The sequence below is a fragment of the Thermobia domestica genome, chromosome 1 (genome assembly GCF_964235325.1).
Source record: "Thermobia domestica chromosome 1, izTheDome1.hap1.1, whole genome shotgun sequence".
Classification (NCBI taxonomy): Eukaryota; Metazoa; Arthropoda; class Insecta; order Zygentoma; family Lepismatidae; genus Thermobia; species Thermobia domestica.
Window position 1 is genome coordinate 228,291,538 of NC_137454.1, and position 21,086 is coordinate 228,312,623.

A 21,086-nucleotide genomic window follows, 5' to 3' on the forward strand; every position below is an offset into this window, starting at 1 on the left:
GGTAATGTTGAACTTACCCGACTCCTTATGCCGGATGGTTGCAATACTGTTTTTCTGTCATCTGACTTCAAAATATGCCAACTAGACAACTTCATTACCGTGGAATCACTCATCCACTTCCAGTTTACAGCAAGTATGTTGAGTATTATTATTTGTTCCAAGTTATGATTAGATATGCTTTCTACAAAACTGGATATTTGCAAACAGAACCAGACGCAATTATGACACCTGTCGACTACTTCTTCAATTTCAATACTGGAGACAGCTGTCTCGAGCCCGATTATCCATCTTTATCGTTTTTAAAATGTGCCCACTGTTGTCTCCAATGTTTTTATATCATTCATAAGGTCCATAACAGTTGCAATTAAACAGGTCTCAAATCGTATTGGCCACCATTGATTTCAATAGACGTTGTGCGTCAAGAGCCATATGTCACATGTCCCCTTTACCGTATATTCTTCTTGCAGTAGTTCCAACATGGAGGATTTTCAGATGTCTCCTATGATTCACATTACGAGTATTCAGTGGAGTTCTACATGCATTCATCATATCTAACATTTGACCTCAATCCCTCTACTCGTTTCAAAATTAACTTGGCAATTCTAAACTTTTTTTATGTTCTATCTTCGCACTTTGCTCTCACTTATCTTCCGCCCTGTATACGGTCTGCCACTAAACACGTTCTTTTTCTCTGTTTCTTTTAGTGCTGAATCCAGTGCTAACAATCATTTTCAGCAATTGAATTCATCAAATAGGAATGTTCCCTTATCAGTCTCGAAGAACTAAGATAATGTTTTATGCATCTTTCTGTGCAGTTTTTGCAAGAACTCCCGATACTACGTTGCTGTGACACTTCTTTCACGAGGAAACTTTGTCTTCTGTGGTGATTCTTTGGTGATCGTAAGCAAAGATCATTGTCTGTTTGACATTCGACAGAGCTTAACGAAATTTTCTTGACATGGGGAACAATCTTGGACAATCCCGGACAATCTTGGCCTCATCTTAATGCATGTAGCAAGTTCATGAGAGGGTTTCTCAAGGAAAAAAGAATTCGAATCTTTAGCTCAGAAGAATTATTGTTCAGACCTGCAGTGAACTTACGGAAAGTATGACCACCGGGTAACCAATAACATTGATGTTTGCTTAAATAAAGTTCAAAATCAAAATGGACACTATAACTAAGTGTCAACCTTTATTTGCGTTATCGCGAATCAAATGAACTCATAATCTTGCATACATATTTATCTGCAATGTTTGTTGTGAGTACCTCACTAACAGCTTTCATTTGCAATGCAATGTACACTTATAATTTACTGTTACCCAACTATTGGTTCTCAAAGATATTAATGCATAACTCTATACTAAGATGTATTGATATATTCCATCGACGAGTCCAATAAAATATTGGGATCATCACTGGAACAAATCCTGTAACAATCGATATTATTTACATTGAATTTAATATCACTTCTCATACCGAGACCATATGAGACGTGAATGCGATCTCATATGGAGATAATATTCAATATGCCCTTCACTCTGGTCTGGGGGCTAGCTCGAATACCTTTGGTGCGCAGGATTCCTGACTCGATTCCCGGTGGAACCTTCTTAAAATTTGAACGCATTATAGTAGTTCTGATATTATCTGAAATTGTAAGTTCATGTCTCATACAGCCTTGGTGATGAAAGGGACGTTCAATTCAACTTCAATTTTCTGAATCAATTTTCAATTTCCTTCAACTTCAATTTTCAATTTCCTTCAACTGAAAGGAAAACTTCAATTCAACCACTCATTAATATGTAATCAAACTATATGTTATCCAGAGGAATTGATCCCAGACCTTCCACATCAAAGACACTTAGCAACGAATATGCTATCTTATCAAAAAACTAAGTAACTTGATACACTCGCTCGTTTTTGTTTCTTTTTTTTAACTTCCACAGTGCAGTAGATAACACGTACTTCAATAAGTTTATTCAACGATTATCACTTTTTTTCTCATAAAGGCAGAAATCTTTATCTGATATCGATCTTTTTGTTAAGCTGGCACATTAACCGTCTACATGATTACTAACCTACTATTCATACACGACAATCAAAGCCAATGTGATAGGATGCTTGAGATAACAACATGGTTTCTTGGCAATTGAAAATGTTTCAATAGTGAAAACGTGACGTTTTGATACATCAATTCCACATCTTTACATTTAGTGCCGCTTAAACTATGATTCACACGGCAGTAATTGCGGTAATTCTGTTAGCTTTTGGTTGTGACACCACTTTTGCCGTTTGCGGATATGAGGTAAGATTTTGAAATCTGTACTAATGTGTTTTCATCAGCCTATTCGGCGTGTTCTCAACTTCTCGTAATAACTATCATTATCAGTAGTAAATTTAGAAGTAAAAAATCTTCAGTTAAATTTTAAGTAAAACTAAATTGAAACATTCAGTTTGTTTCATGATTACAACTATAGCTAGCTCTACTAGAGAGATTTTATCAATGTACAAAATAGAATATGAGCTCTAGATTAAATAGTAATGAAATGTTGATTTTCATTCACTTGGAATAGTACTTTTATTTTATTTATTTTGTGGAATACTTGATAAAACATACATTTAAAAAAAGTTATGAAAAAGTATATTTATAGGAAAACTGTGTTTTGGTAAAATATATAAGTACATTATATTCGCTTTGCAGATGGCTTAACTCTTATTGAAGAAGGAAACCTCTAACGCAGCGTTTCCCAACCGGTGTGCCGCGGCACACTGGTGTGCCGCGAATAGGCCGCTGGTGTGCCGCGACGAAATGAAAACAAAATTATTAATTATATAGGAACCTAATTGCAAGACAGGAAATATGTGTATTTAAATTTCACATTACTATGAACCTTTACAATGAAAAAATACTGTAATTGTAATATATTATTTTACATACATTATTACTACATAGATTGTATTTCGAAAACAGAATTTTATTAATATTTAAAATTGTGACGAATATTAACCATGTTAATAAATTATAAGTTTCACACTGTGTTACTTATCTGTTCATTTTTAATGCTGAAAAAGTATTAATTATAACTGTCATGACCATTATTGTTTCTTTATTGTTACAGATTATTTCGTAACTTGAAATTTTAAAATCTCATTATATCCTTTCGACAAAGCAAACACTCATACAAATTCCCGCAATTCTGTTTTAAAAGTACAAGAGATTTGTTTGTTCGCTCGTAATTTAGTGATCTTCCTTGTGATAGGTTGGATACATTCTTCGAAAAAGAAAGTGTATGTTTTAAAAGACTGAGTTCCGAATTGTTTTCTATTTTTTAATTTGAATGAAAAGTAAGTATAATGATTTACGATGGAGGAAAACCAGTGATCGAGCTTTATTCTTTGTGAGAAGGAAGTCAGTAATCAAAGAAAACAAATACGACGGTATTTTCTATTTACAAATAATAATAATAATAATAATAATAATAATAATAATAATAATAATAATAATAATAATAATAATAATAATAATAATAATAATACCTATGAGTGTGCCGTGAGAATTCAAGTTAGACCCGTAGTGTGCCGCAAGTTGAAAAAGGTTGGGAAACGCTGCTCTAACGTACAAAATCTGTGGAGAAAGAGAGTTTAAACTGAATGTTAGATTTGCGGAAGTATTCACAAATAGGATAAAGGGAACTTTGTACAACAATATCTAGGAGAGACAACAATATCTAGGGAAGGGATAAGGTTGTGAAAGGATGCTATGAATGCCCCTTTCCACTAGGGGCGGCTTTAGGATTTTAATTTTGGGTAGGTTCGCTCCCTCGCTTATGGCTACATAGGTTATACACATTTGATTGATTAATGACACAGTAGGAAATTACTTGTAGGCTACAGTAGTGGTTGGTGCTATTTGTTAAATAATTATCTACCATTGATATAAATAATAACAAATATATATTTGGTCTAGGAATTAATTCGTGCGGGTGGACAAGAGATGGCGCAACGAACGGAGCGTCCCACAGTTCCGTGTATCCACACATGTGTTGCAAACCCCTGTCATCGCGTATCGTTCGTAGTATAGGGCAGTGGATTAAAGCGTCAACAACACCAGTTTGTAGTTAAGTGAACATGGCGCAATTTGTGCCTGATAGAGTGTTTTTGCGGGGTGTCCTGCTGCATTACTTTAACATGCAGAAAAGTGCGACTGAAAGTCATCGTATTTTGGTGGAAGTGTATGGTGACCACGCTCTAGCTGAGCGAACGTGTCAGAAGTGGTTTGCACGGTTTAGAAGTGGTGATTTCGGCTTGGCAGACCAAGAGCGAGCTGGACAGCCAAAAAAATTTCAAGACGAAGAATTGACAGCATTGCTCGAGCAGGATTCGTGTCAAACGCAGGAACAACTTGCAGCAGCATTAGGCGTTGATCAAACAACATTCTCCAAACGCTTGAAAGCCATGGGAATGATTCAAAAGATGTCACATTGGGTTCCACATGAATTGAAAGACAGAGACGTTGAAAGACGAAAAACCATTTGCGAATTGCTGCTTCAACGACAGAGCAGAAAGGGGTTTCTGCATCGAATTATTACGGGTGATGAGAAGTGGATCCATTACGAGAACCCTAAACGAAAAAAGGCCTGGGTGAAACCAGGTGAACCAGGTCCATCACAACCAAAACGAGATATTCACTGTGCAAAGGTTATGCTGTGCATATAATGGGATATGAAAGGTGTGGTGTACTATGAGCTGCTGCAACCGGGTGAAACTATGAATGGAGAACGTTATCGACGACAATTAATGCGTTTGAAGCAAGCTCTGGCCAGAACACGACCAGAATGGGAGAACAGACATGATAAACTTATTGTTCAACATGATAACGCTCGCCCACATGTCGCAAAACCGGTCAAAACCTATTTAGAAAATGTCGGATGGGAAGTTTTACCCCACCCGCCGTATTCACCAGACGTTGCTCCTTCGGACTACTACTTGTTCGATTGCATGAACAACGATTTGATTGGACAGCGGTTTACTTCTTCAGAAGATATCGAAACATGGGTCTCTGACTGGATCGCTTCCAAGGATGAGGACTTCTTTCGCCACGGAATCCGTACATTGCCTGACAGATGGGCGAAAGTGGTGGCTAGCGATGAACAATATTTTTCTTAAGGTATTTATGTATTTTGTGTTTGTACTACAGCTTCAATGTGTGCGTACCAACCGCACGAATTAATTCCTAGACCAAATATTTTTATTGTATCTTTTAGCGTTTATATATTTTTCAAAATTTTCGGGTGGACTCGTGCCTACCAGGCCTACCAGCTAAAGCCGCCACTACTTTCCACTTTCAAAATTAACGTTTAATATAAATGTTAATAATTGTTACATCTTTATAATCAATTGTAACTCGTTAAACGTATGTCATACTGAAATTCAAGCACGCAATCGGAACATGATCAAGAGCTCTCCTCTCAAGTAAGCAGTCAGGCTAAGTGAGCTTGACAGCTTTTCTTGGAGTTTTCTCGTTTCTTTCCAGTTTCTTTCGTCATCTATATTCAGTCAATTACATTTATTGTTTACCTTCTTTAGCGTACGAAATCCAACGATGTGATTTAAAACTAAATACGACGATGTGTGTGTGTTTTTTAATTGCACTTCAATCGCGCAAGTTGTTATGTAATCATCTTAATAATCCTTTGTAAAAACCAAATATTTTGTGATATGTTGTTTTCAGTCGACTACCAGCAGCCATTGTGAATACGTGCGATATCCTGCGGACAAGGAAGCAAATTACCCCTGAAAAATTTACCGACTACTGGGGTACTGGGAGGGAGTAGAGTAACACTATTGACAGAAATTTACAAATTAATTAAAGTAAATCCCACATATTAATCCCACATAATTAAAGTAAATATACACATATCTAATTAACAGTCACTTCATCTCCTCACAATTTCTGTAGTATGCACCATCCTCTACGGTATAATATATATAAGTGGGAAGGGGCACTGTGGCTCAGTGGTAGAGCTTTCACCTCTGGTGCGTGAGGTTATTGGTTGGGTCCCAGCTCGGGTGAAGTGGGCCTTGTGGTAGAGAAACACTGTGTTCGTGTTTTTTTTCGGGGTTCTTCCTTTCCTATAAACTTCATTTATTCCACCATTATATTCATTTCTAATGATGTCTGTTTCCTTTAGCCTATCCGACATAACTGTAGAACTTAAAACTGAAATATTCCATGTTCATTTTCAATATATGTAAGCGGTATATCTAATTCCATACAGTTTAATAATTACAGATGCTCAAATATATGAACTCTTTATGTCAAAGGATTTCAGTGCGAAAAATATTTTTTTTTTTCACACATGTATTTTCCTCTATTTCGACTTCGATGATTTCGTACCCTGCTATTTGTAAGTTTTGTAAATACATGGTTTATACGACAGAAGTTGTTACACTTTATAACATATTCTACCTTTCTAACCTAATTCAATCCAAAGTTGCATTTGAGTTTTAACCGTTCTTTATATTATCTGAATTAAGAACATCATATTGTTATCCTGCCAGAATCTTTTTAAAATTTTAAAATACACCCGTATTTCCTTATTTCAACTTTACAATTGACGATACAACTACAAAGTAGGGTCGCGATGGCTCAGTGGCAGAGCGTTCACCTCTGGTGCATGGGGTCCTTGGTTCGATTCGAGCTCGCTCCAAGTGAACTTTGAGGTGGACAAACACTGAGCGTGGGTTTTTCTCGGTGTTCTCGTGTTTCCTCCCGCTTCTTCATTCTACCATTTCATTCATTTCTCATCATCACTATCTCCTTTAGCATAACAATGGGACGTGAAACTTAAAGATTTCATTTCATTTGTTTCAAAAGTGCAAAGTAGAGAAGGTTTTAGATTGAACCCTTGAAATCTTACGTACAATATTATTTTAGGCTGAACACTTTTCAAATTTTATAATGTTTTCAGTACTTGACTATAAAAAATCCAAAGATGACCAATCGATAGAGTTCGTTCTGCTGAACAAAATGATATGAGTGAGTGTAAATCCTCATGCGTAGTTTCCGAGAAAAATGAGAAAACGAATATTTTTATTTACCTAAACATTGGTGTTCAGATGGAACTGATACTGAAGTACAATAACCAAGCTTTTCATTAGAATACCAACAAGATAACAGCACGGTATATGATTAATGACATATAGCTAAAACTCTTCAACCTTAATTTTTGTTGTTTACAGTGAGAAAAATCCGTTCTCCTGACAACAGTATATTGTACAAATATACTGTATCCTTATGTTTACTACAGAAATCAATACGGAGCATACGTTATCCATATCCTACATTCGCACTGCCCTTAGAAGTCACATCATGCCGTTGCAGGATGTCTGACATCTAACAGTCTTTCTTATATTACATACAGATATGCATGGTACCTTCGTCAGCTATATGCTATACATACGTCCGTTTGTATGTGAAATCCTGACCGCCTATATTGCTTCATACGGAAAGTATATACAGATGGAACACTTATTATATTATAGTGTTATAAGTGTTCAGCACAAAACATGCGTTTTCAGTCATACGCTTGCAGTACTTTAAGTCCAAAAACTACAGGAATTACGCATGAACCTACGTTTTTACGTACTCCACATACGAATTTTTGCTCAGTGTAACTATGATATTACTCAGTTTGTGATCTATCTATCTATCTATCTATCTATCTATCTATCTATCTATCTATCTATCTATCTATCTATCTATCTATCTATCTATCTATCTATCTATCTATCTAGCAATCGATCACATTAAGCGGGACAAAATGACATATTTGAGGATAAATTCGGATGCGTGGTTTTCGAGAAAATGTATTCTTAAGGCGTTAGGAGGTATGTCTTCGATTCCAATCTGTCGCAGTTGGTAGTTTACATTCTGCTGGAATAAATTTATTTATTTATTTATGAATTGAAGAAGCACAGCGTAGCGTAGTCACTAGCGCTCTCGCCTTTGGTGCGAGCAGTGCCGTGCTCACTTTTCACTTGGGACACTAGATCGAAAAGTTCCAACACCTTTTTTCAAGGCAGTCATTTTAAATAAAGTTTTTCCTGGATTTTTCTTATTCACATCAGGGAAATACCAATAGTATTACCTAACATACAGTCCCAGGCCATTTCCTTCCTCCCCCATTTCTTTGTTCCTTCCCCCTTCTCCGGATAGTGTCCTCCCTGAGGGATGTCATCCCTCATACGTGACGGGCTTAAAAACACAGATGCCGGTAATACCCAGAAATATATAAAAATAAAATAAATAGAAATACATGAATTATACAAGTGAATGAAAAATATACATGTTAAAAAGCAAAGTGTGTCTGTTGTTGATTTCTCGTAAAAATGAAACAAGTACGGCTTGTAATAAATTCATGAAGAGCCGAAATTCTTTGAAAATATCTGCTTACGATTGATTTAGTAGAAAATATAGAGAGTACAACTGTTTTGCCAGAGCAACTAATAACAGCATTGTTTTCTCATTACTCTCTGAATAGGAATTCCCTTCTTCAAAATTTGCGAAGAAGTTTTGGTAACGAACTATGAATATTTCTAACATTGCTTTACGTAGAACTATGCATTGTTTGGTAGAACTATGCCACATTCAGCGGTAGGTATAATTAATCAGTTTGTGGGGAATTGGGAAATGCATTTGGAAATCAATTATCCGTTTCTACTTCATACCACACAAAGATAAGCGCCAAGCACTCTGCAACACGTAAACCATAGTCAATTCGTGTTCAGGCTTAATTACCGGTTGACAAGAAAACACTGTATTGTGCACTTTCAGTCGAGTAAGAAAATGTATGCAGTATAGTTGCAGACAGCTAAAAAAAAAATGAAATATATCTCTCTTAAGCCTTATATTAGTAACGAGACTCATATTTCCGCACATGCCACAAAGGATCGGGAACAAGGGCAAATTTTCAGCGCTCCAATTAATAAATCGAGATTGAAGTATGGTTTAGGGAAAAAAAAAGACTGTCAACGAGAAAGAGATTTATGGGATGTCTATAGGGGTGTACCCAGGGAGGGGGATAAATGGGGGCCCGGCTCCCCAAATGAAGTTCGACTGATAGGTGTTTATTTAAACATGTTTACTAAAGTAAATGACAAATGTTTATGGTAGAATAAATATAAGTACCAATTCTTCACATGGGAAGAATACGGTGTAATGAATGTAAAACTGGAAATTTGATATTGTAAAGTGTTCCTGTTTCCCCTTTGAGAAGCAGAATTGTCGAAAATTTTGCAACACGTGTTTACTCATTTTTGATTATGAGCATTCCCCTGAATAGGTTAAATATTATTATTATTATTATTATTATTATTATTATTATTATTATTATTATTATTATTATTATTATTATTATTATTATTATTATTATTATTATTATTATTATTTTAAGTTGAGAATGCTCCAAGAGTGTTGCCAGGAGGAACTTAAAAAGAACTGTTTGTTGTCTAATGCAAATTACTTTTATAAGAAAGCAAACTAAAGATGGTAGGCTATTTGTCTCTTATAAGTTATAACTAGAGGAAGAATAATTGCATATGGGAAGCTGGAATGCCTAAAAAGCAAGTTTCTCTAGCCATGAGCCTGGATATTTAAAACCGTAAGATATTGAATTGAACTAGTCGAAGCAGAAGGGAAACAGGGATTATAAAGTAAAGCGAAACTGAGCAGACCGCAAGTGGCAGCGGAAGGCGGAAATTTTTGATTATTGAAACTAATTCAGGAAACCTGTTCACTGTTGCAACAAACCTGAAAACAATTTTAGGTCTGGAATGGAATGCAGAGACATGTAACTGGACTCATATTATTTGTTCTGCTGTGCAGGTCAAACTAACAGATACACATATACGAGGCATGTCTAAAAAGTATCCGACCTTATTTTTTTCCACGCAAAGTAGTGATTCTCAGGCGGCGCCACCGTGCACGGTGGAAGGAGCAACCTTAATGCGCATGCTTGAATTTTTTCACTGCGTTCGCGTGTGCCAGTCGTGAGCTGGTGGTCGCGAAGTGAGGTGCTGTTGGTAGTGTTCGTCGGATTTAGTGTTTCTCGCAAGATGACTGAACGAATTGAGCAAAGATACTGCATCAAATTCTGTCAAAGGCTGGGTGATTCTGAAAGCCAAACAATTCGTAAGATTCAGCAGGTGTTTGGAGAAGATGCGATGGGTGTAACACAAATTAAACAATGGTTCAACCGATTCAAAGATTGCCGCACATCAGTCGAGAGTGAGCAGCGTAGCGGCAGGCCCCAAACTGCTCGGAATGCAGCTGTTGTTGAGCGGGTGCGAAATTTGGTGATGACAGATCGCCGTTTGACAGTGCGGGAGATTGCAGAAGATGTTGGAGTGAGTAAAGATTTTGCACATGCAATTTTGCGTGACGATTTGAACATGAAACGAGTGGCTGCTAAATTTGTACCCAAGTTGTTGTCTCAGGAACAAAAAGATACCCGTTTTGAAGTTGCACAGGACCTTCTGGACACCACCAACACTGATCCTGGGTATCTGAATACCGTGATAACTGGAGATGAGTCATGGGTGTACGGGTACGACCCAGAAACAAAACAACAATCGTCTCAATGGAAGCATCCCGATTCTCCAAGGCCGAAGAAAGCGCGGCAGGTGCGAAGCAAAATCAAGGTGTTGCTGACTGTTTTCTTCGATGCCCGTGGAATTGTGCATCACGAGTACGCACCGGAAGGACAAACAGTGACAAAGGAGTACTATCAAGATGTTCTCAGACGACTCCGTGACGCAGTCCGGCGCAAAAGACCAGACATGTGGACAGCGAAGAACTGACACGTCCATCATGACAACGCCCCAGCACATTCATCCCAATTGATCCACACGTTCTTAGCCAAACATGGAATTACAACCGTTCGCCAACCTCCCTACTCTCCAGACCTGGCTCCTTGTGACTTCTGGTTGTTTCCAAAATTGAAGACGCCTCTGAAGGGATCCCGTTTTGAGAGTAGAGAAGACATAATGCGGAACACGACGACGGAGCTGAACAACATTCCAAAAGAAGACTTCCAGCGGTGTTTCCAGCAGTGGAAGGATCGGTGGGCTAAGTGTGTGGAAGCACAAGGGGCCTACTTTGAAGGGCATTAGGGTCCCAAATCTGTCAGGTATTCGCCACTATTTTTCTGCCAAAGGTCGGATACTTTTTAGACAGCCCTCGTACATGCTTGCTCAGAGTTCGCAAGGACTCACATCAACAAGCAACTAGACTTCTGGAACTCTGTAATCTGAAGTGATGAGAAAGTGTTATACGAAGGAGGAAACGTGTTAAAACGTTCTACGATATGTTGTTTTACGAAGCCACATGCTAAAAATGAAGGGCTCAAAATTGAAAAATTCGTAATATATCTCTCTATGACATACGGTTCCCAAGATATGGCTCCTTAAATCTCCCAAAATCCGAACTTTTTTGGCCAATATCTGGGGAACGGTCCCCAGTTGGTCAGTGGCCACTGGTTATGATTTGGTACCAAAATGTTCACCATGTTCTTAGGTATTAATCAACACCAACACCAAAACCATCTCTTTATGACTTACGGTTCCCGAGATAACTAACTAACTAACTCTATGGCCTATGGAACCCGGAGGTTCAGTGCCGCGTTCACAAAAGCTCTCCACTGACTTCTATCCTTAGCTAATTGGATCCAGTTTCTACTTTGTATTCCTATCTCTGCGAGATCCATCTTAATATTATTCTCCCATCTGCGCCTAGGTCTTCCTAATGGTCGTTTTCCTATGGGTCTACCAGTCAAGACTTTGACAGCGTTTCTACTTTCTTCCATTCTAGCTACATGTCCTGCCCACCTAAGCCTCCTAGACTTGACGACCCTAACAATGTTGGGTAAACCGTATAAACTATGTAGTTCCTCGTTATGAAGCTTCCGCCATTCCCCATTCTCGTTCCTCTTGGGTCCGAATATTCTTCTCAGGATCTTGTTCTCAAATACTTTCAGTCTATGTTCTTCCCTCAGAGTAAGCGACCATGTTTCGCAACCATACAGAACAACAGGCATGATTATCGTTTTATATATTTTAAGCTTCAAATTCCTCGACAGAATTCGCGACGACAAGAGATTTTGAACCGAATAGTAACACGAATTCCCTGCTTTTAGTCGACATTTAATTTCTTCGTGAATATAATTTTCGTCTGTTAATATTGAACCTAAATATTTGAAAGTATCCACTTTATCAAAAGTATTATTTAATATTTTAACGCCTCCACAATTTGCCAACTCGAGTTCCCGAGATATGGCTCCTTAAATCTCCCGAAATAGGAACATTTTTGGCCAATATCTCGGGAACGGTAACAGATGCGAAAAATTCCATCATTTTCTCATAGTTTTTGATGCTCAAAATTGAAAAATTCGTAAATAACAGATAGACTGACACACACACACACACACATAGAGAATTCAGTAAGGAACTTTTTAAATTCGTTGAAAACACTGCTTACCCCTGAACTTAATATATCAAACTAATGCTTTACGTACAACATATAAATATAAAAATTCACTTTGTCAGATCTCAATCTGATTAACTATTACTATACAGTTAATATCTTAATATAATATCATTTTTGAACATTATCAAAACCTACTGTTTATTATTCTTTTTCTTTTGTCTTTTTTCTTTCTTTTATTTCTCCATTTTACTTTCATATCCTCTTGTTTTCTTTATTTTCTTTTGTCCTTTTTCTAACGGAAGATATGGAGGTCTAACACATAATATAAGAATATTACTATACATATATTTAATAATTATAGTTTAAAAGAAATAGATTAATAATAATAACAATTAAGAAGAAACACAAAATAACGACAGCATAGCTACTGATATGAAGTACCCAACTAAGTACCCAACAATGTATCTAATCCCTTGCTGCTGATAAGAGACTCTAAACTGAATATATCTAATTAAAATAATTCAAATGGATAATCAGGATTTCAGAGGAAGATTTAATCACATAGTTATCTTTTGTATGAAAACTTGGAATATTAAACTTTCTACATATAGAAGTCAGGAATTTTGTGATTGACCCTCTTGGTCCTATAACAATAAGAAATACTTCTAATGCTTTTCCTATGTACAGTTGTTCCACTTGTCTAAAGGTCATATCGTTCAACGTATCAAAACCAAATTTAAAACGTAAAGTTTCTATAAGATTCCCTAATGGTATTTTTTGAATTTTCTTCCTAACTCTAAAAATAGAGTAAGTTTATTGAAGATCAAAATTACAATTTGCTATTTCATCAAAAATGGCTCTAACAAATTCGTTTATGTTTCCTAAAACAATATTCTACTGACAATCTATAATACTTCAAAAGTCAATTTTCTAGGAATAATATAGAAGGGGTAGTTTATTCTTGGTTGTGAGTTTTGCCTACTATTTTCTCAAAAACGACAGGCGAGCCTGTTCATATCTCGTAAATAAAATATTTCATTAATAACTTGACAGTAAGACGTAACTAGTTTATCTTTTTAAAACATCTACAAGCGGTAGTTTATTCTTGGGGTGAGTTATTTTCGAAAAAACGACTCAGCGATTTTGTTCATATTTCAGTAATACCTATAATGTTACGCAAATTATTTGTCACGAAAATATTTATAAGGGTAGTTTCCCTTTTATTTTTATTACTAGCTGAAATACCGATTGTTCGTATTGGGGGCTATATTTGGAAGTCAACGCCTGTGGAAATATCACCTTTCATCATAGCACCCGCGAAAACTATGGATCTGACACAAATATCGGTAATTCTTAAATGTCGCGGTAACCCTCCTCCCGCAGGTGAACCCCGGCCCGCATACAATGGTAGCTAAATTTGCAAGTCATCGTTAATGGAAGTGTCACCATTGATCTCAGCGACCGCGAAAACTATGGATTTAACACTAATATCTGTCATTTTCTACTACTTTTACATGTCTCGGTAAACGCTCGCTCCCCGAAACCCCCTGGTTCGAAAGTTGAAAAAAAAAAAAAAAAAACTGCTTCGTCTTGGTCTAGGGCCGGAACCATGGTAGGCCCTACCCGTGACCAAAATTTGATAACTCTCGGTCCATTCGTCTGGTCGCCAGACGAAACATAGACACACAAACAAACTCTTTATTTTATTTATATTAGATTATTAACTATTTCCTCAATTACGACTCATGCAATTTTATTGATCTCATAAACAAATGTTTCATAAATGACTCTAATACATGATAGTAATTTGTGATTAAAAGTCCACAAATGTTAGTCTACTTTTGACGCTGAGTTTTCTTCGAATGAAGCTTTCCGAAAATATAATTTTGCTCACAATTCATAAGTAAATGCTTCAGTAATAACTGAAGTATAACACGATTTAATTTAAGAAATTAGAGAGAAAGTTCAATGCGGTTGTCCGTATCTTTTATTTACACACAGAAATGCGGTTAAACAATGTACTTCCTAAAATATTTTTTTCTTTTACTATAAATTGTTTATAGGTATGAATTATGAAATTATTATTATTCATGTTTCAACTAATAATAATATATACTTGTAATTATATAGTCGATGCATGATAATTTAACGAGTATTAATGCTTCCACGTTCTCAAACAGAACTTTCGGTTCGCTTTTAGTGTAAAAAATCCGGCTCCTCTGAGAGTTTTGTAGTCCTCCCCCCCCCCCCCCAGAAAAACCTGCTTGGTACAACTCTGGATGTTTATACTGAAAACAATGTTCTTACTATAGCACGACTGCTCGCGCTAGAAAGACTATTGTTTATTGGTTGGCACGTGGCGTAAATTGTGTATTTGGTACTGTACTCCCCGACCGATGTTGGTGGCTTAATATAACCGGACACAGTTATATAATTATAGGCATATACAGTATTTCGCGTTATTGATTCGCTATTGATGTTCTGTAATATACAGAATGCTTCACTGACACATAACTGAATACGAACAAATAAAGATCGTGCAAAATTTTCTTGGACCAAGAGGCGTAAAATACCTAAATGCCTGCTAGTACACACGGAAAAGAAAGTATTTGACAGTTGACAAATTTTCTTTGCCAATAACTCGGGAACAAATGCATTAATTTGAAACTTTTTTCTTGTTATTCATAGGATACTTATATTTTATAACTTGCCAAAATCAGTTAATTTATTGTTGAGTTATTAAGAAAAGAATTTTGTCAACTGAAGAATACTTTCTTTCGTGACTGTACATGAAGAAAACAAGAAACATGAATTGTATCTCTGTACTTTAGTTAAATAGAAAATAACGTTTAACAGTTAATGGTAATTTTGGGCTATATCTCATTATGAACCCGGGGCCAATCATTGTAGAATTTTTATAATCATCACCTCTTAGGATATCGAGTAACCGAATGATCGCGGGGTCAGGATCATTGTGATTGTGGAATTTTTATAATCATCGCCTCTAAGGGTATCGAGTGCCGAATGATCCCGGGGTCAGAATCATTGTGATTGTGGCATTTTTATAATCATTATCTCTAGTGGTATTGAGTAGCCGAATGATCCCGAGGTCAATCATTGTAGAATTTTTATAATTATAATCTCTAAGGCTATCGAGTAGCCGAGTGATCCCAGGGTCAATCATTGTAGAATTTTTACTATCATCATACCTAAGGACATCGAGTAGCCGAATGAACCGGGGGTCAGGATCATGGTAGAATTTTTATAATTATCGTCTTTAACTTGTAAGGGTGGTGAGTAGCCGAATGATGTACATATCCTGGAGTCAGGATCAAGTTTTAATTATATTATAATATGTAATACATGAAAAATTGCTATTGATTTAATTTGAAATATATGTCTTTAAATTACCACTTGTTACGCTATTTTTTATCTATTTTACACATACCACAACAATTAAAAAGCAGGAAACTTAATAAACCGATTTCTTTTCCAGTCGTGTCCAAAACCAAAGGATGGAATGCTCAACATCCACCTGCTTGCCCATACCCATGATGATGTTGGGTGGCTGAAAACAGTAGATGAATATTACTACGGCTGTGAGTAATTTCTATACACTGCTTGAGTACTGCTCAATATTATTCTAATTGCAAACCATGACGTGAAATATGCCATAAAACAGTTATTTTCAGATCTCAAATTTAATATAGTCCAGTGATAGACGTTCTCTTGATATCTGACGTTTGCTTTCAGATGACTTAGGTTTTTGATAACGTGGAACAATATGCTATGAAATACAGTAAGCGGGAATGAAAAGCCCAGTGGGGGAAAATGACCACCCCCAAAAAACAAGGAAGGGGGTATGAAGAGGCAATAATGTTACGATAGGGGGAAGGCACAATTCTATCGATGACGAAGGTGACACCAAAGGACACTGTGTGAAGAAATTGAAGGCGTACAGATTGATTTAAATGTGGGAAGTACATAATTTTTACTTGAAATCTTTTTTGAACTTTTCAAATTTATGGCGAAATAATGATTATAGTGGTGCACAGAGAAATCCAATGCATGTGCATTGCACAAAGAGGGTTCTGCTGTTCTGATGTAATAGCGGTCTGCCGCCATGCCATGCAGTGTTGAGAGTTTAATGACCTGAAACTATCGTGTTTGACATCGGAGTGATCTGCCTACTTGGTGTCGGGGTGAATGTCCCGTGGGCGTTTTGCCCTACATATTTTCATGGTAACACACGAAGTAGTACGCTTTAAAGCTGTGCAACTATACTGGAAGTTCAGTAAATATAATATCGTCGTATTAGAACCAAAGAAACGTAACTCCAAGAATGGATTTTTTTTTTGTTTGGATTATAAACATAATTCTGAAAATCCCACTCGTGATATTTGAATGCTATTGAAGTTGATTTTGTCATTGACTTGTCTGCTACGCTATAATGTGTTTACCATCTTATTTAAAACAACATTTCCCCCCTCTCTCCTGTAAGCCTATGAAAATGGATTTACGTTCCTCTAGTTCTCATACAACGATATAGTTTATTATTTGCGTTAACATCAAAAAGTAGTTGTACTCCATTCTGAACAAAATATTTTTGCTTTTTTTACGTTAAACTTACAGATAGGAATAGGGGTATATGCAATCATTGGATAGTGCATCTTTTGAAACCTCTCGAAACACATTTTTATGCAGCATGTTCATATTGGATCAAAGCAAACCCTGGTCACAAACTCACACGCTTACAATTTGGAGAATTACTTAATCAAGCATGGTCGAAAGCAGCGATAGTAGAAAACGGAGCAGCTGGATTCCGTGCCTGTGGAATATTCCCTTTCAATCCTGATATCATTCCAGAGCACGCTTTTCTTTCAGGAAACGAAAACGTAAGTCACGAAGAGTGTCACTTTAATTCCAGTAGCCCTAATTCCAGCTTGTCAAGTCTAGACCTATCCTCTTCTTTAACGTCTAATGTTACTTCCACTTTCACGAACTTGTCAAGTTCAGTGCTATCCTCTTCCATAACGTCAAATGTGTCATCCACTTCCAGTTCGGAGCGTGATGCCGTAGTAGACCTAGAATTCCCAAAAGCAAATGGAGCTCAACATGGAAATGGAAACAATACGTTGCTATTTGAAGATACACCGGTACCTGTTGTATCCGTACCAGCTTCTACTTCCAAGCAAAGGCTACGAGCGACGATCCTGACTGGACATTAGTTTCGTTCTTGACAGAGATCAGAAACATCTAGTACAGCAACGTCCGTCCCTCCTAAGAAGAAGAAGGACGTAAGCAATCTAAATAAGTCAAAAAAGTCAAAACAACTCATGAATACTACTAAATTATCCGGAAAAGGTTTAAGTGCTTCAGATGAAAACCACTGCAACCGTACAGACTCATCTGACACAAATGAAGATAACTATTGCTGAATCTGGGTGGTCATCATAATAAACATACTAAACCTATGTCTACATGTGAGTGGATCAAGTGTATTCGTTGTCAAATGTGGCTCTATGAAGTATGTACAAAGTTTTCAAATATGTGTAATAAATGCCACTCACTGTCTAAAAAAAGTAGAAACATGTACATTCAGCTCATTTCCTTAAATGGGTGTCATATTTTTTTAATTTTAATCATATTTTTCATTTGGAGTTAGCGTAATATTCCCTAAGATTGTTTTATGTTATTAATATTATGATGTGCAAAACTTATACTTTACTTATATGAAGACACTTATATTTCACAATTAAGATAAAGCTAAACAAGCTTTCCCATATCGAATTTTCAATTAATATGTGTTTCTTATTCTGTATTTTCCAAGCTCAGGAAATATATGTGTAACTTAATGCTTTAGAACAGCGTTTCCCAATCGGTGTGCCGCGGCACACTGGTGTGCCGCGAATGGGCCGCTGGTGTGCCGCGAAGAAATCGAAACAAAATTATTAATTCTATAGCAACCAAATTGCAAGACATAGGAAAAAAAATGTTATCTTTTGTATTTCACATTACTATGAATTTCTACCATGGAAAAATTTACTGTAATTGTAATATATTATTCTACATCTATTACTGTGTAGCAGACAGTATTCCGGCTCGTACACATTTCCACGGTTAGCTGCTGTGTTACGCTTCAATTGAGAGTCATACTAACACCGAGAAGTGGAAGCACTTGTATAGTACGCGTCAAATGAACGTTCGTAGAACACTCATTCGCACGTGAATGACAGAACAACACTTTGTTCAACAGCTGTGTTTTGATTTCGACGCATCGCAAGCTGTGTGATTGCAATAATATGCACCGGTTTTGGTTAAAACAGCAAAGTTAAAAATACAAGACATTTGTTTGTTCGTTCGTTATTTAGTGATCTTCGTTCTCAGTGAGAGGTTGGATAGATTTTTCGAAGAAGAAAGCGTATTTTTAAAAATCTGAGTCCTATATTTCATTGCAATTGTTTTCTATTTTAAAATTAGAATAAAAATAAGCATAATGAATTAGCATAGGGGAAAACCAGTGATCGAGCTTTCATCTCTGTGAGAAGGAGATCAGTAATGACAGAAAAAAAATACCATGGTATTTTATATTTGCAAATAATAATAGTATCTATGAGTGTGCCGCGAGAATTCAAGTTACACCCGTAGTGTGCCGCAAGTTGAAAAAGGTTTGGAAACGCTGCTTTAGAAGATAGATTTTTGTAACTTGTACCTTAAAATACTGTAGTATGATTTCTCATAGTGTGATTTTCAAATGCTATGAATTTTTGCCTTGTATAGTTTGGTGTTGGGTGGGTGGGCACGAGTCACAGTGTGTTGACGTCTTTTAAGTGTGGAAACTCATTTCCGGACAGAATTGATAGACTCATAGAGCCTATCATTGATGGGACTGCTCTTTCTGACCTTAATAAGTACTTTATGTTTTTACTTTTCGTAGAACATCCAAGGAATTTTCTAATTTCTTTAGGAGGATATGCTTGCTCCGCCCCTGTACCACATCTAATTATTCATTAGTAGCAGCTACGTCTAAAAATAATAAATTTCCATTTATATCTGACTTCGATGTTTTATTTTGGTGTCAGGAATCACCCGCCTCTCAAAAGGGATTCCGATCACCCCGTACAATCATTTCATTTAAGCAGTATTATGGGCAAAAGGCTATGTCTTTCTTTGTTTGCACTCTGAGAAATGCCATATTTAAAATATGCAGGAGACTGTTTAGGAAAAAAAGAAAAAGAAAATCTGTTTTATATACCACGATTATGCCCTGTAGGATAAAAGGGAAGGATGATTGATTAACAAAATTGAATTATTATGATAGAAATATATATAATAAGAACGGAGAAGGAAACTAGAGAACCCCCAAGAAAATTCATGAACACAATGCCGTCCACCATAAATTCACATAATTCCATGCTCAAGAGCCAAGTGTTTCGATTGTTCGGTTTTACAACAGTTTCGAGCCAAGGAGAATATGTTTCTAGAAAGCATTTGAACCCTCTCCTTTCCTTAGGATACACATTTTAATAAAAATACCTAATGTCATCCCCTTCTTAACCTCCATGCCGATGAGGCCTGAACCTGCACTTAAACGACATTGAGGAGCGTCACTATTCATCTCAGCCACCCGCAAAACTAAATAATGTTTATTAATAACAGTAGTGTTCGATTACTTTTAATGTCACCTCCCTTCCCCTTACCGATGCTGAAGACCTAAGTTAGGCTCATGTCGCAAAAATCATCAATATCAGTCCAGCAGCTTAGTAGAAGATAGCAGTCAAATATTGTTACTTTCATTTTCTCTTATATAGACACCTATCTGTGTTGTTTAATTTTATTCATTTGAAAGGGAATAGCGGAATTTTCTGTTTAATGGAAGCAGTTACCGTATTTTTTAAATATATTATTCTGAATGTTTAATACATTATTCCTATCATTCTGCATTATTCTTAAATTGCTACTGCATTTTTTAGTGCATTATACAATTCACTCAGAGGAAGCAGCACTTCTACAACTTTCAGGGATGTGACGCATCTGCTCCTGTCTAACATGTAAATTATATCCTTATATCATTTTCCCTGTCTCTTTCTTGGCTTTCTCAATGTTTTGTTCGAACCAAAACTTTTCAATTTTAATTTTATATATCGCGTCCATTCTAAGATGCTTCAAACAGTTCTTTCGGTAGAATTACTGATTTCGGTTACCATTTGATATATTTAACATTTAAATATATTTAAATGTCGACTAAAATCAGGGAATTCGTGTTACTATTCGGTTCAAAATCTCTTGTCGTCGCGAATTCTGTCGAGGAATTTGAAGCTTAAAATATACAAAACGATAATCATGCCTGTTGTTCTGTATGGTTGTGAAACTTGGCCGCTTACTCTGAGGGAAGAACATAGACTGAAAGTATTTGAGAACAGGATCCTGAGAAGAATATTCGGACCCAAGAGGAACGAGAATGGGGAATGGCGGAAGCTTCATAACGAGGAACTACATAGTTTATACGGTTTACCCAACATTGTTAGGGTCGTCAAGTCTAGGAGGCTTAGGTGGGCGGGTCATGTAGCTAGAATGGAAGAAAGTAGAAACGCTGTCAAAGTC

At 36.5% G+C, this 21,086-nt stretch overlaps 1 protein-coding gene across 1 annotated transcript in view; it reads left to right on the forward strand.

The window, feature by feature from the left end:
- Positions 1–2,056: 2,056 nt before the first annotated feature.
- The window catches only part of LOC145694508 (lysosomal alpha-mannosidase-like), a 101,275-nt gene continuing 82,245 nt past the window's right edge, over positions 2,057–21,086 (forward strand). The window contains exons 1-2 of the mRNA XM_081770821.1: positions 2,057–2,303; positions 15,979–16,081. Coding sequence (XP_081626947.1) covers positions 2,226–2,303; positions 15,979–16,081 — 181 coding nt within the window. The 5' untranslated portion in view covers positions 2,057–2,225. The remainder of the gene's footprint in view (positions 2,304–15,978; positions 16,082–21,086) is intronic.